Source organism: Sinocyclocheilus grahami, unplaced genomic scaffold (assembly GCF_001515645.1).
Source record: "Sinocyclocheilus grahami isolate Dianchi unplaced genomic scaffold, SAMN03320097.WGS_v1.1 scaffold108.1, whole genome shotgun sequence".
NCBI classification, from domain to species: domain Eukaryota; kingdom Metazoa; phylum Chordata; class Actinopteri; order Cypriniformes; family Cyprinidae; genus Sinocyclocheilus; species Sinocyclocheilus grahami.
In genome coordinates this window covers 1522950-1539385 of record NW_015505287.1, presented here as the reverse complement: position 1 = coordinate 1539385, position 16436 = coordinate 1522950, and the positions used below count along the sequence as shown (strand labels likewise).

Sequence of the window (16436 nt, the reverse complement as noted above, 5' to 3'; positions counted from 1 at the left end):
AAAAAAACCCTCTTCGAGATATGTTTTTTCAAAGTTAAACTTGCATTCATTTTTATCGTCTTTCTTGACATGCGGCTCTTTTGTGCAAGACGCGAGTGCAACGGTGATAGATGTCCCTCTAGAAAATGCGCAAAATATGCGTTCTGTGTAAATGGCTTGGTTTTAGTTTTGACGTAAACAAGATCTTCTCTGCATGGATGTTCTCTTTTTCCACAATATTTTTAATGAACAACGCAGCAGCACCGCATCTAGTGGGTTCAACTGGATAGGCCGACAAAAATATTATAATGCAGTGACACTTACATCGTCATCGCATCTCGTGGGTCGCTGATAAGGCTGCCTGACGCACATCTAAAATTCGAATGCAACGTTTTTGCATTCGAATGTGGATTTTTATTTTAAATTTGACAAATATTTTAAATTCAAACATTTTTTGACAGCCCTATCTCACACACTGAAAATGTCAGAAACTCTCAAGTAGCCGAATTCACATTGCTTTCATAGGCAATTTTTTATCTACCACATTCCTATTTACAATTATTCTGGTAGAACATGAAGGCAGCATCAGTGAAAACAGGCAGAGACAATGGTAGCTTTAGCAACATTAGCCTTACAGAGTGCCAAGAAGCTCTTTCAGAAAGTCAAAGGCAAAGAATCAGAAGAGGTTTATTACCAAGTATGTTTACACACACAAGGAGTTTGACTTGACAACAGGAGCTTCCAGTGTAGAAGAAAGTACAAACATAGTGCAAACATACATAGGAATAACACAGTAGGGATGCAATATAACACTAATATAAAAAAATAATTAATTAATTAAAAGAAAAAAAAGAAAAACTGTTCTTGTGCCTGGCTGTTCTGGTGGTCAGTGCTCTGTAGCGCCAACCAGAAGGCAAAAGTTCGAAGAGAGAGTGGGCTGGGTGTGAGGGGTCCCAGGTGATTTTTTTTAGCCCTTTTCCTCACTCTGGAGATGTAAAGATCTTGGAGGCTGGGCAGAGGGGCACCAATAATCCTCTCAGCAGTCCTGACTGTACGTTGTAGTCTCTTGATGTCTGATTTGGTAGCTGAACCAAACCAGACAGTTATGGATGAACACAGGACAGACTCGATAGCAGAGTAGAACTCTTTCAGCAGCTCCTGTGGCAGGTTAAATTTCCTCAGCTGGCGAAGGAAGTACACCCTCTGCTGGGCCTTTTTTGCAATGGAGTCTATGTGATTGTCCCACTTCAGGTCCTGAGAGATGGTGGTTCCCAGGAATCTGAATGAACCCACTGCAGCCACAATGCTGTTCATGATGGTGACTGGGGGGAGTGCAGGGGGGTTTCTCCTGAAGTCCACGATCATCTCCACAGTTTTGAGCTTGTTCAGCTCCAGGTTGTTAAGACTGCACCAGACAGCCATCTCTTTAACCTCCTGTCTGTAAGCAGACTTGTCTCCGTCCTTGATGAGGCCGATGACTGTAGTGTCATCTGCAAACTTCAGGAGGTTGACAGAGGGGTCCTTTGAAGTGCAGTCATTCGTGTAGAGAGAGAAGAGCATTGGGGAGAGCACACATCCCTGGGGAGTGCCAGTGCTGATGGTGATAGTCCTGGATGTGAGTTTGCCCAGCCTCACTAGCTGCTGCCTGTCTGTCAGGAAGCTGGTGATCCACTGACAGATGGAGGTGGGCACGGAGAGCTGGGTCAGTTTGTCTGAGAGAAGGTCAGGCATGATGGTATTGAAGCTGAAGTCCACAAATAGGATCCTTGCGTAATTCCCAGGTCTGTCGAGGTGTTGCAGGATGTAATGCAGTCCCATGTTGACTGCATCATTCACAGACCTGTTTTCTCTGTAGGCAAACTGAAGAGGATCCAGCAAGGGTCCAGTGATGTCTATCAGGTAGGCCAGGACCAGTCTCTCAAGTGACTTCACGACCACAGACGTGAGAGCGACATGTCTGTAGTCGTTAAGTCCAGTGATTTTGGGCTTTTTGGGGACCGGAATGATGACAAACAAAATATGATATGCTTACTTTGTCTGGAGCTGATATTCACGAAGAGTTGGTATCGATCCCTCTTTCAGAATCAACTTTTGCGAAAATCCAGTGTTGAAATGACCCTCATTTGTGAGGCAGTCTGGCATAAAATTATTGGCACAATCATATAGCACACAATCAATAGGACAATTTTTTTTCTGGGACATTTCCTTCGAAAATGAAACTTAACCACAGTGTCCTCAGCAGCTCAGATGGAGGGATTCTGTGGAGACTCCTATGTTCGTTGATGCATCCCAAAACCCAACGCTTTTAATGTCTCCTTGGCGCTGATAAGCAGCTACAGCAAGAAAACCGTAATGGCGGACTGCTGCTTCTCACTCAGGGCTGTGTCTATGCTAAATAGGGCAGAGAGCATCACAAATGGGCAGGACGTTTCCCCTACGATAATGTATACATAGGGAGAATCTGGAATCGCTTGTTCTGAGAGACTTTTTATGATTTATTGGGATTATAAAAAAATTAGTGGGTGGATTTTACCAGGAGTAGTGGTTTTACCATTGTACTGTAGGCTGGTTGTTTTCACACACTGCGGCCACATAACTATGTTCAAACACCTTATAAAAGTGATTTTTGCATAATAGGTCCCCTTTAACCCTTGTGCGATCTTTTGGACATTTTTGTCCTTTTCAGTTTAGTTTTTTTGATAATTTTGCCTGTGTTATTGGCAACTGTATAAATTTTGGGCACAGGTGTGTATTTTTATTGGAATTTTACTGTTTCACCCTCATTTCCTTAAATCTATTTTGCACTAGGTACACAAAATAGTTCCTCTCAGGACCTTAAGGACAAAAATGTCCCCATTGAAACCCATTAAAACTTCTATTTTTAATAACAGTGCCATTTAACTGTAAAATTATGCCATTTTTGTTAATAGGCTTTCGTTCTGTTGGCAAGGCTTCAAAATTAAATTTTTTACTATTTTTTACCAGATGGTGCCATTTTTTCAGGGTTGGCCTATAAAGCAAATACTCGCTGTATTCCTGTTTTCTGCTTCTGCATATTATAGAGCCAATTGGATAATGCAGCAAAATTTGTGTGGGTGTGTTGGTATGGATGTCAGTGTGGTTTATATTTGTGTCATAAAAAAAATTGTGTGTGTGTGCTTGTAATATTTGAGAGAGAAAATCTCTACTGTACTGCAAATCACAAATCCAACCACTGTGTGCACCAGCGGCATTTTGAAAATTTGGTACTGCACCCAAACAAAATCTTATTGAAAGCTCATTTTTTGAGAGATCAACCTCAAATTTGGAACACAACTTGTTTAGATTTATGGCTTTGATTTTCTAGCAGGTTTAGAGTTCAACATGTTTCATAAAATATATATTTTATATAAAATAGTTGATAACTAATTTTCATAAAATTAAACCTCTATAACTTTTTTTATTTTGGTTTCACTTTTTAAACTTTTTTTACTTCAACAATAATCTGCCATGGGTCTTCTTTAAAATGAGACCAAACTTAAGTCTATGCTCCCAAGCTTCAAATGTTTATGACCGTTTTTTGACATGGACATTTTTGTCCAATATGGACCTATGTGTAACTTTTTAAATTGGGTTAAAGTGTGTGTGTGCAAGGGTTAAAGGGGTCATATGACATTGCTAAAAAGAACATTATTTTGTGTATTTGGTGTAATACAATGTGTTTATGCGGTTTAAGGTTAAAAACACATTATTTTCCACATACTGTACATTATTGTTTCTCCTCTGTGCCCCGCCTTTCTGAAACATGTCGATTTTTACAAAGCGTTCACGGCAGGGCGGTGGCGGCAGCAACAATACTACAGCGAGAATCAAAGTTACACCTTCTTTCTTTGCGTGAACATTTGGGTGGCGTTATGCAAATCTTCCCACATCGTGACGTAGACATGTGGGGGCGTGTTAGAACGAGCCATTTTAGGTAGGTGTGGCTGACTTAACTTTTATAAAGAATATCTCTTTGGATTTGAGACTTTAGTCTTTGCAACTTTACAGATCTTCTTTATGCACCAAGAGCTTGTAACACTCCAAAGAGAAAGGAAAAATTGGAATCGCATCATATGACCCCTTTAACTGAAATGTTCTGAGTAGTGACGCTATTGTCCTCAAGCGGAATCAGATTTGTTTATAAATAGGTGAATTTTGCAACATTGACACTGTTATTGAACTGATTGAATCAACATTGAACTGAATTTAGCTGAATAACAACATTATTGTATTTTTAGAGCTGCTTTGCATTTGAATTGGAATTTGTTTTTATATGAATTTTTTTTAAATAAGTTTATCTGTTTTTATATTGTTTTTATTTTTTTATATGAATTTGAATTCGTTTTAACATTACACCACTGCTGTCATTTCATAATTGAAGAATTTTACAACCCTAACACTGTATATTTCTGTGAAGCTGCTTTTAACAAACAATCTGTATTGTATATAGCGCTATAGAAATACAGGTGACTTGACATTGAATTGCAGGTTGTAGTAATAAAAAAGAGTGGTGGTTGTATCTCTTATATGACATTGCCATCTTGTTTTGTAGTCATTTGAAGACCTGGTCCACAAGCCTCTCTTAGTTGATCTCACTGTAGAAGAGGGTCAAAGATTAAAGGTCATCTATGGCTCCTGCTCTGGTTTTCATGCTGTAGATGTGGATTCAGGGGCAGTTTATGACATCTACCTTCCCACACATGTAAGCTCTTTTAGGACTTTGACTACTGAATTAAGTATTGTCAGAAGCTCTTTTTTATTCCAGCTTTTAACATTGTGATATTTACAGTTTTAGATTATTTGAAGGACCAGTCATGCTTTCTATAATCACTTTAATCAAATACTTTGCACTTTATTTTTCTCAGATTCAAACAAGTATCCAGACCCATGCCATCATCATCCTCCCAAACACAGAAGGCATTGAGCTGTTGGTGTGCTATGAGGATGAAGGTGTGTATGTAAACACTTATGGAAGGATCACCAAAGACGTGGTGCTGCAGTGGGGTGAGATGCCCACCTCTGTGGGTAAGTTGAACATTTGTTCCACTTCAGATTGCAGAAAACATGCTCTTTTCCAGTCCAGTGGTGGATGACGTACATAAATAATTTGCTTAAGTACAGCTAATGAAATATTAAATAGAAACTTTGCATACCATCAGTCAAATCCTCTTCATGCTCAAATCATATTTCTCCCACTTCTTGGCTCATTACTTGGCTCGTTAACTGGAGACTTACTCCATCTGAAACATTGAATCAATGAGCAGTGACAGCATACAGATACCTGTTCACAGTTTTTCATAATCCATATGCTCAACTCGGCTGACAACAGGACAAATGGGAGAGTAACGTTTTTAGTCATGTGGCTATGACGCATTCAATTTAAATAGCTTGTTTGCTTGTCAGTACAGCCTTCAGAAGGATCCCAGGATCAGGAACAAGTGGATTGTTTATTTTGAATAGTTCCCAGGTCGACGGCAGCTCACCACAATATACTTGTGAGGTCCCAATATCCTCACTTATATTTTGAAATACTTTGACAACCCACTAGTGATCACATTTTACTGGTCCTCACTAGTTAAAGGGCTTATAAATCAGCCAAAAGGTGTTTTTATTTAAATCGAATGTTCTTCACATGTTTCTGTGTTGGTGAGTTTAGGGGTAGGGGTTGGGTTTGGTGATAGAAAATATCATTAACCTGATAGAAAATTAATGAAATTCTATGCAATGTCCTCACTGAGATAGTGAAACAAACATCTGGTGTGTGTGTATATTTCCTTTTTCTGACTTTGATTTATGTCAGGAATATATCAGTTAATTAAACTTTAATTGTGATTATGAACTCTTCTGCATCTTTTTGTAGCTTACATCAGATCGAACCAGATCATGGGCTGGGGGGAGAAAGCTATCGAGATCCGTTCTGTGGAGACTGGTCACCTGGATGGTGTTTTCATGCACAAGAGGGCACAACGGTTGAAGTTTCTCTGTGAAAGAAATGACAAGGTTAGACATCCACACAAAATTGTGAAAAAAAAGATTATGGCATACCTTGTGGTACCAAAAAAAAGTTAAGTAGGGCAGTGATGGCAGCCATGACAACCACGTCACCACGGTAGTCGATTACCACCGGCGGCAATGCACGTGATGTCACACACTCTATAACAAGTATAAAATACAAAGTTTATAAAAATAAAAATTATAACATATATAATTTAGCTGTAAATTGTTTTATTTAGACTATAAGACTGTTAATTCACAAATTACCTCAAACACCATACATGGCATTTCCTTCACACCGTGTCACCACCAGACATGAGAGGCGCGGCATGACAAAATACTATAGAACCCATTATAATCAGTGATTCTGTCTACACTGAATGTGGTGCGGCACGACAAATCCCCAACAGTAAACTGATGCCTCATTCTATTTGTGATGTACTGACACAAAGTTCAAATGGTTTTTAATGGTAATTTTGTCGCGTCCAGTGTAGACAGCCTTTAGCTGTTGTGGAGTGGCGCATTAAGTGTTAAAAGGGCAAACACTTCCAATCTCAAGAACCATCTCCAGTCGCTTTTTTCAGCGATGACCCACTTGCTTGGTGGCGGAACAATGAGGCAAGATACCCTCTCTTGGCCACGGTTGCTAAGAATGCTTTTGTGCAACAAGCACACCATCTGAACACGTGTTCAGTGAGGCTGGAAACATCGTAACACCAATGAGGTCCTCCCTTAACCGGACAATGTCAAAGTCCTAGTTTTTCTGTCAAATAATTTTAAATCTGTATAGAAAAGCCAAAGTAGGCTTAAAGCATATGTTTATGTTCTAATTGTTGTCAGGCCAACGCAGATTTTCCAGTATGTGATTGATGTTGTTTCGAATTTTTGTCGACGAATGTTTAATATTTAACTTTCTTATTTAGGCTACTTTCTTATTTATCTGTATTATTTCTTTGATACCCTATATTTTAGTGTTTTACAGGCTGTATATTGCAGTGTTCACTGATGGAATTATTTACTGTTTAAAAATTATGTACCTGTATATATATCCATTACCACCGCGGTGGTAAAAATCTGCCACCGTCACAGCCATAAAGTCAAGTCACCTTTATTTATATAGCACTTTATACAATTCAGATTGTCAAAGCAGCTTACAGTATTAAACAGGAAAATAGTGTCAATAATGCAAGAGGATGATAGTAAACACTCAATTTTCCAGTTAATCAGTCAGTTCATCATTGATTCTGTAATGTCATCATTGTCCAGCTCAGTTCAGTTCAAATATAGTATCTGTGCAATCAAGTCGACAATATTTCCAGAAATTAAGTGTCCCCAACTAAACAAGCCAAAAGTGACCATGACAAGGGGGGAAAATGTGAAAAAGAGAAACTTTCTCCTACTTTCATGTCATTCCAAGCCTGTATGACTGACTGTCTTACATGGAGTGCAGAAAGAGAGGAATATTTGCTACAGATACTCTTGCTATACCAATGCCACATTAAAATAGCAAGTGTTACATTATTTTCCTGACAGATAAAAATAGGCCTTAATTGAAAATTTACAGCTGACTTAAACTGGCTGATAAAGATTATTTGTAGCTCAGCCTTGTTATACTGCAGAGCTTTTTTTTAGCCAAACTGTGATGCTTCATTCAGACTTTTTGAAAGATCATTTTTGGCCATTAAAAAACATTATCAGTCGAACCAGTTCAATGCTGCTGGCTGAAGTGATCATCTGTGTAATTCCCTGATTTGAATAATTTAATTAATGTAATTAATTCAATAGGTGTTCTATATTCTAGAGATGTTTTATTCACCCCACAGTAAGTGAATAAAATATGCCATATTTATTTATTTTAATGGTATCCTTGTTACAGTGTAATTGTGCATTTAAGTCTAAGTAATACACTGCTCAAAAATTTACCATTTAATAATCACAGTACCACCATAACACCAAGTCAGTTAAACTTCGGGGATATCAGTCTGAACAGTTAGGAAGCTTAAGTGATTGTGAATCAGTAACACCTGCTTTGGTGCAACTCAAAGAGGCAACAGGTGCACTGGAGAGGCAACAGCAAGACAACGCCCATAAAGGGAATGGTTTTGCATTTAGTGGCCACAGACGATTGCTTTCTCCTTATCCTTTCTGACAGATTTGTATCTAGTTTTGTGGTTTGTTAGGGTCAGGACTTGTAGCATGGAGCTGTACCTGTAACCCAGTCAGGTTACACAGGTAGTCCAGCTTCCTCCAGGATAACATGCCGTTGCAAGGAGGTTTGGTGTGTCTCCCTGCGCAGTCTAAAGTGCATCATGTAATTAATTCAATAGGTGTTCTATATTCTAGAGATGTTTTATTCACCCCACAGTAAGTGAATAAAATATGCCATATTTATTTATTTTATGGTATCCTTGTTACAGTGTAATTGTGCATTTAAGTCTAAGTAATACACTGCTCAAAAATTTACCATTTAATAATCACAGTACCACCATAACACCAAGTCAGTTAAACTTCGGGGATATCAGTCTGAACAGTTAGGAAGCTTAAGTGATTGTGAATCAGTAACACCTGCTTTGGTGCAACTCAAAGAGGCAACAGGTGCACTGGAGAGGCAACAGCAAGACAACGCCCATAAAGGGAATGGTTTTGCATTTAGTGGCCACAGACGATTGCTTTCTCCTTATCCTTTCTGACAGATTTGTATCTAGTTTTGTGGTTTGTTAGGGTCAGGACTTGTAGCATGGAGCTGTACCTGTAACCCAGTCAGGTTACACAGGTAGTCCAGCTTCCTCCAGGATAACATGCCGTTGCAAGGAGGTTTGGTGTGTCTCCCTGCGCAGTCTAAAGTGCATGAAGAAGACACTGAGCCTGGCCTCAAGTGAGCAGAGTGTGTAGGCAGTTTCTGGATGAGAAAGGCACTGATTCCATTGACTGGCCCTCAAATTCCTCAGATCTGAATCCAATTGAGAACCTCTGGGATGTTATGTGTCGGAGCATCCAAAGCCACCAAGCAGCACCACAGACTGTCCAGAAGCTCACTGATGCTCTGATCGAGTTCTGGCAGGAGATCTCCCAGGAAAACCATCTGCTCATTCCATCTCATTAGGAGCATGCCTAGATGTTGTCAGGAGTGCACACAGGCACGTGGGAGCCATACATGCTAGTGACTTACATTATGAGTTGCTTTGATAAAAATTAATGCAAGTTCAATGAGCCTGTAATTACATTTTTTTACTTTCATTTTTGGTGTGCTGTTGAATCCAGGGTTGATGATTTTGGTTTCCATTGACCAATGTCACATAATTTTATTCTCAATGAATTGTATATAAGTAAAGTTTTGAATATTTTGTTCATCAAGATCCAATGTGTGATTTAAGTGTTCCCTTAATTTTTTTAGTGTAGTGTATTAATAAACGTACTTACTATAGGGCTAGGATTGGGGATTGGTTTTAGGGTTAGTTGCATGTAATTATGCATAGTTTACTGTTATTATTATAGTAAGTTCATGTAGTGTGGACCAAAGATACTGTAAAATAGTGTTAAAATTTTTGTCCTGCTGATAAAACACTCATTCAGTTTTTTTTCTCTCTTTTTCTCTATGCAATTAAAAGATAAATATCCCATTGACTTTAATTGTATGTACACAGAGACATTTTTCCTGTCCTCTATTGTGAAGAAAAAATGCATTCAGGTTTGGAATGAGGGCTGAATAAACAGTGACATTTTTTTGAGGAGGGGTAAACCCTTTATTGATTGTAAATTGTATGGCTATGTCATCTTAACATCTGCAGTCACTTTGTTTCTTTAGGTGTTCTTCGCCTCTGTGCGCTCTGGAGGGGTGAGCCAAGTTTATTTCATGACTCTCGGACGGAGCAAACTACTTAACTGGTGATGAGGATGCTTTCCTCTAATGAAACTATCAACAGACTAGTCTTTCAGAACTCTGTGGACCCAGCATGACGAATATTAATCCTAAATTGAATTCTATTCTGGAGTCTTGTGCTGTCCTAAACACCTGCATTATTGTGGGGAAAACTCTGAGAGAATCTTAAGTATGCAAACATAAAAGACATTCTGAAAGGGAGTAGGAGCTTTATGTGGAAGAGTATTATGCCATTTATGTCCACAGCTCAATTATCGGTGATCTGCTGTATCTCTTAATGCTGTTTTGTTTTGCTTTTGTTTTGTTTTTTGTTTGTTGAATCTTACACCTTTGGACATTTATTATAATTCAGGGCTTTGTTTGCTCAGCCTTTGTTATATCAAGGAATTGAAGGGCTGAGAATTAATACTCTAGTGTATGTAAGTGTATTTCCATGGACTGGTCAACTTTTTTCTTTCTGGGTAACTGTTAATTCCACAAAGACCTGAGTCACACAGGATCATTGTACTAGTGCTGGTTAATATAGGGATGCAGTTTCTTTGTTTTTCTTTAATAATATCAACTATACATTTTATGAGTGTTTTTGTTATTTTATAGGTATTGCACTTGTTAAATAAATTCCCATTAAGTATATTCCCATTGATTTTCAGAATGGATGGTTTGAGTGAAGGAACATTTACAGACACTTAGATGTTCAACTTGTATTCTGTTACGCTGTTAACCACTCCCTGAGCGAACAATTCATTTTATGTTGTCCTCTGACTTTAGAATCATTAAAGTTGATACCAGAGAAGCTGCTGGACAAACAGGATTTTGAACTTTATCACTCTGTCAAAGCTATAACTGCTCTCAGCTGGTGAATCTCCAGCCATCTGATCACATTTTATCTTGTTCTGTACCATATTGGTTTGTTTGTTAAATGAAACTAAGGTATTGCACTGCTTATATTAGAATTTATTAGCAAATTACCATGCATCTTTGTAGGCATGATACTATATTTTCTGACTGTATTTGTGTATGGCTTATGGTCATAATATGGACAAATAGATAAAACACATTCAGACTGTCACAGGTTGTTTACAGGCAAAAATAGAGAGGATCAATTCACAAGTGGTATATATTGATAAAACAATCTAGGAGTACCAACCTAACAAAGACAAGAATGAACAAATAACAGTGAAACTACAGTGAGGGCTATACTGTATATACACACAGACTAAATAAAGACTTAAACAAGACACGTGAATATAATCAGTTACTAGAGAAACTGTGTAGAAACAAAGGAAACGGGAGCAGTGGAACAAAACGAATATCAATATTGTTTGTCTTGTTTTACATAAACACTAAAAAAAAGATTAAAAATGAAGAAATTTTAATTTTGGCACAATTTTTTCCCCCTCTAAATAGTGTTAATATGGCAACTAGTAAATACACTAAGATTTGTCATTCTAGAATGTATGAAATGTGTGTGCCCTGCTCTCCTCTCTACAGCCCAAGTTCAGTGGATTTTAAGGTTAATCTACACTGCCCCTACAAAACACAGAAACATTGATGTTTGGTCAATACAGCCCGCTTAATCCAACTGCATCCAAATGTCCACTTTAAAAGGTCAGGGCAGTGTGAATTGGTCTTTAAAGCATGATTTTCTTTTTTCCTTTTTTTTTTGTAAAATCTTCGTATGAGGTCCTCCGCTAAACATCTCTTTCACTGTTACACAACTTTTTTTAGAATACATTATTAAACTAAAATTAAGTGCACTTTTTTTTATTAGCATTCAAGAGTAAAATTACGTCAAAGAGCTGCCTTAAAAATGTCAAATATAGTCCATAGCCTCCAGCAGTTGATCTCATGCAGACACCTGTTTACTTTTGTCCACAAAGCAGATGGTTGTCAGTTGGCTGATCCTGAGGGGGGGAGGCGGCAGCTAAAGAGCAATTAGAGAGTCAGCATAAGTCATTAGCATGTCCAGTGGCCCTGATGTTAATGTCAGTCTGGACGCAATGTATTTATCCTTTTGTTCAGTCATGTTAATTGTATGACTGATAGCTAAAAACGCACTGTTTTGCATTATGTACTACTAACCAGTAGGCAATGGACATGTTCAACTGAATATTTTGAGGCCTCCTTTCTCCGCTGTCATCAGGACCTGCAGATTCATGTAATAGACACATCTGAAACTTGCACGATTTCAGTTTAACTTCTAAGTGCAAGCTGCCTTTTTAAACTAAATTATTACAAGAATGTCCCGAATAGATTCTGTAATCTGTTCGTGGTCTAGCAGCCGAGGTAAGTAGATGATACCATGTATTATCCTTTCTGATTTCTTACTGGCCTTTCATACAAGACAAACAATAAAATAACGGACGACTTGCGCAGCACAGTAACAAAAAACTCATTTACACGCACACACACACACACACACGCAGGGCCGGAGTGGGAGTCATTTTCAGCCCTGGAGTTTCATGCCAGAGCGGCCCACTTTAGTTCACGACTGACTATAGCTATTACAACAATGTAATGAAAACTTAAGTAAGTCTCTCTACAGACTTATCATTCATATTTTTCTACAGCTTTTTATTTGATTTTTTAATCATTTTACTGGCCTTTTCAGCGCCGCCTTTGCACTTTCGATTATACATTTTTTAATCTATTATATTTTGCTCGCATATCCAACAAAATATTTGTAGGCCTACTGTACCATAATGTCTGCCTGCAGTTAAAAAGTTCTCGGAAATAATCACATTTGTTTAGCTTGACCTATATTCTAAAAAGAATTTCAATGTCATTAAAAAAAGTAATCGGCCTGAATAAATTGTACCATTATAAAATCGTGACTGCACAAGTAGTCTAGTAATTTAGGAGGTGAAAATACTGTGAAATTACATACAAATGGCAAGAAATTTTAAAGCACAACAACTGAACGTCTATTAAACGTCTATTCACTTACATTTTTTTTAACTAAAATTGCTATTATTGCAACCATATAGCCTATGAATGAATGAAAATGCATATTTTCAATTAAAGAAAACTTGTGGGCTGCTTCTAGTGCTTGGATTTCTACTTCAATAAAATGAGGTCCAAGTTTAAGAATGCGCTAGAAGTTAAATTTTTTTAAATGTATTTTCCTCTCTATTTAACAGCCCTAACTTACAATAGTGAAAGATGTTTCCCTTCAGGTAGATTAAATGTTTTCCTGCCTTGCTAAATTTTGGGCTCATGATCAATAAATTGCATTCGCCCAAACTGATTTGCCAAAATCAAATCGCGGACTAAGCGAGAGTCCTGCTCGATGTGAAACAGGAGCAGCCGGCAGAGGATTCAGCTTGGTCTTAAAGCCTTCAGCAAACGGCTACGTTCACAAATAAAACAATATTTTGCGCAAAAATAATGATTAATTATCAATTGAGAATTTGTTATTCATATGGTCTGGTGGTCATATGGCGTAAGCCTGCGAATACGGGACAAACTGTGTTATAGCTTTCATACGGGACGCTTCTTTGATGCCTTAAATACAGGCATCCATATTTCAACCCCATAGCACCGGCCCTCGCTGCCAAAAAACAGACCGGCCCACCGGGAATTTTCCCGGTTCTCCCGATTAGCCAATCCGGGCCTGCACACACGTTTAGTTCGCAAACTCAACATACCTCCGTTAAAATATACGTGTGTGTGTGTGTGTGTGTGTGTGTGTGTCTTTCAAATGACTTTAAAGCGTTTCTTGAAATTATTTAATCGAACTTAAGTTAAATGCTTGAATTTGCATTTTATTTTATATGCTACACCCCTGATACAGAAATCTTGCAAATTAATGTGCAGTAGGTTAACATTTTATTTTGATGGGTTTATCCTCTGTAGCCAACAATCGATCCTATTATAACGCATACACACACATTATAGTCCTAATAAACCATCTCAGTTTAATTTCATCAATTTGTTTTTATTATATATTTTATTATTTATATTATATATCATGTACTAAGTTACATCAAAGGTCTAATAAGTTGGACACAGCACCTTAAAATTACAAGCTGCAACTGCATGATTTTGTGTGTACACTGTACAGGTCTTGTACTGTATAAAGGATGTTTTTGCTCAGGGAAGTGAACTGTCTGCCAAATAAAGAGGTTTTGCTTAGAAAGAAAAAGCAATAGAGGTAATATTAAGTTTAATGTGAATTGTAAATTAAGTTCATTGTTTAAAATAAGTTAAATTTTTTTTTGTATTGTGTACAGCTGATGTCAATCAACAAATATTAATTTTATCAAATTTATTTTGTTCTCTCTTCTTTTACACTGAGGTTGACAGAGGTTGTGGTTCTGCTAATGAAATTCTCATGTGACACTGTAAAAGTCATCTGCTAAATAGAAAATTTTAATTTATTTGATGATTTTCAGAACCTTAATTTGAGACCCAGTCGCAAAAATTTACTTTTAGTTTTTACTTTAGTTTTCATTAACTACACTTCATCTAAGCATCACGTAATCTAAACTTGCATTAAAAAAAAAAAGATTTTCTGTTTCTGGATTATTGTAGCCTAACAACAAAAAACCTCCAGTGAATATAAGAGAATGATAATGTCATACACAAAGTTTTATCCCACAAGCATGTCCATTGTTTTAAATAGTAACTGAGTTTTTAGTCTGTGTTAGCTGTTTTTATGCTTGTAAATGGTTAGGCTTATGCTAAAACATTGATCGTAGGATCTATATTTGAAGGGCTGTTAATTCGGCCTAAAAGCCAGTTCGTCTTCTCTTGCTGTAAGATTGAGTTTGTTTGGATAAGTATGCTTTGATAAAGGTTAGGTTCTTCAGGTTAATTTGGAGTCAGACAAAGATACTTGGTATTGCTGCTGTGCACTGATTTTATGGAATCACATGCTTTCCTTGCCTTCTTTTTTCAAGACTTTCATAACCTTAAATGACAACAACCTAAATCTTAAGGCTTGGCCTCTTGTTTTATCTGTCCTCTCTAAAAAGCCATTTTGTGGAAGTGTGGCACAACAATGAAGATGTCTTTTTTTCCTACAAACTAATTGTGTGTAGATTTCTGGATTCCCCCCCACACACACACAACTACCCATCTAACCCTTTGCCCTCTTTCTCACACACTAGCACCCTCATCCTCCCTTTCAGCCAGCCCTTTTTTTTAAAGACGCATGCAATGCTTTTAACATAATTCAGCCCATTGTTTGTATCCGAACCAGACCCCCATCCCCCCTGTCAAATAAACAAAGAAGCGAGAGCTGCTGTAGTCCCTAAGCGAGCCAGGTGTTTTCCACTGCCAGCCTGCTCCCTAATGACTAAGGCCTCGTGCTGCAGCTGCCTGCTAAGGCCTCTTTTGTGTGGCTCCATTGTTGACTGCACACCCCTCGTTTATTCATGAACCGCGTGGGGGAAGACCTTTTGGACAGCCACTAGCTTATCCCCACACTCCCTTAGAATATCAACTGTGTGTGTGTGCATCAGAGAAAGCGAGTGAGAGTGTGTGTCAGTATTTACACTCAATTGTGAGCACTTTGCGCTCTCATTGGTCCACGCACAGTGACTGGCCTATCGGGGAATGGTAGACATTGTAGCTCCATCTGCTCAAGCTCTCATTGTCTTCTGACGGAACACAGTCTACAGCACAGTGTCACGTCTTCAAACTTTTTGGGTTTTGGGGCCCTTCATCTGCTTGACTGGATTTGTGCATCCCTACTTGGTTTCTGCTTCTTGGTTTTGAGTTGGAGTGCAACAAGGAAAATACATATTTTGTGCATGGAAGTTAACCAGTGCTGAACTGAGAAGAGATATTTTAATTAACCGCAAGAACTTTTGGGTTGGATATTCCTGGACTTATGGTAAGTCTGTTTCTTTGTTTCTTTGTTTTTTTTAAGTGCATTAAATGTCTATGTAACAGATATTTTATTTTTCTTATGTAACATTTATTGAAAGCACATATTTCCTCCATGTTGAATGAATATTTCATTTCATGTTTTTTGTTTACTAGTTGTTAGTAGTAACTGTTACTTAAAGTCACTTGCCTTTGCTTGGTTTGTGGGATTCGGAGGCTCTTGTAAGAACAGGTGTCAGAATATCTTAAGGACAGCTGTCATAGAGATTCTGCTGCATATTCGTGCTGATTTCCACTTTATTTGAAAAGGAAAATTAGAAGGACATCAATGCAGAGATCTTAATGTCAGAGAATGGAGTTTTGGCTTGCTTTGCCACTCTTAGGGTTTTGCAAAGGAACTGAAGGCCCTCTCCCTTTACCGTCCCTTTTTAATAACTGGGTTGGTTGATGTATGATGTGCTTCAGGTTATGTGGGGCTGAAGGATAGCGGAAGTCATTTCAGAAAGTGTTTTTTATGTGTGAATTTGAAGTGGTCATCAAGAATCCCAGAAGGAGGGTGTTTGCACTTCAGAATTAAGACAAGCTTTCCATTTGTGTCACGTGACTCCAAACAGTTAAGAAAATGCAGTGGCTGACTCTTTTGGGTGCTGGAAAAGGAGAATACCAGTTTTTGTTCCCCAGTGGCCTCAGTAGACATCTGTTGCCCTGCTGGCAGGCCAACCCCCCCACC

General features: G+C 38.1%; 1 protein-coding gene across 3 annotated transcripts in view; it reads left to right on the top strand.

The window, feature by feature from the left end:
* The window catches only part of LOC107588849 (mitogen-activated protein kinase kinase kinase kinase 4-like), a 114573-nt gene extending 104670 nt beyond the window's left edge, over positions 1-9903 (top strand). For all 3 annotated transcript variants that reach the window (XM_016277088.1, XM_016277087.1, XM_016277089.1), the window contains 4 exons: positions 4553-4702; positions 4866-5025; positions 5861-6000; positions 9800-9903. In XM_016277088.1, coding sequence (XP_016132574.1) covers positions 4553-4702; positions 4866-5025; positions 5861-6000; positions 9800-9883 — 534 coding nt within the window. In that variant the 3' untranslated portion in view covers positions 9884-9903. The remainder of the gene's footprint in view (positions 1-4552; positions 4703-4865; positions 5026-5860; positions 6001-9799) is intronic.
* The last annotated feature ends 6533 nt before the right edge of the window (positions 9904-16436 follow it).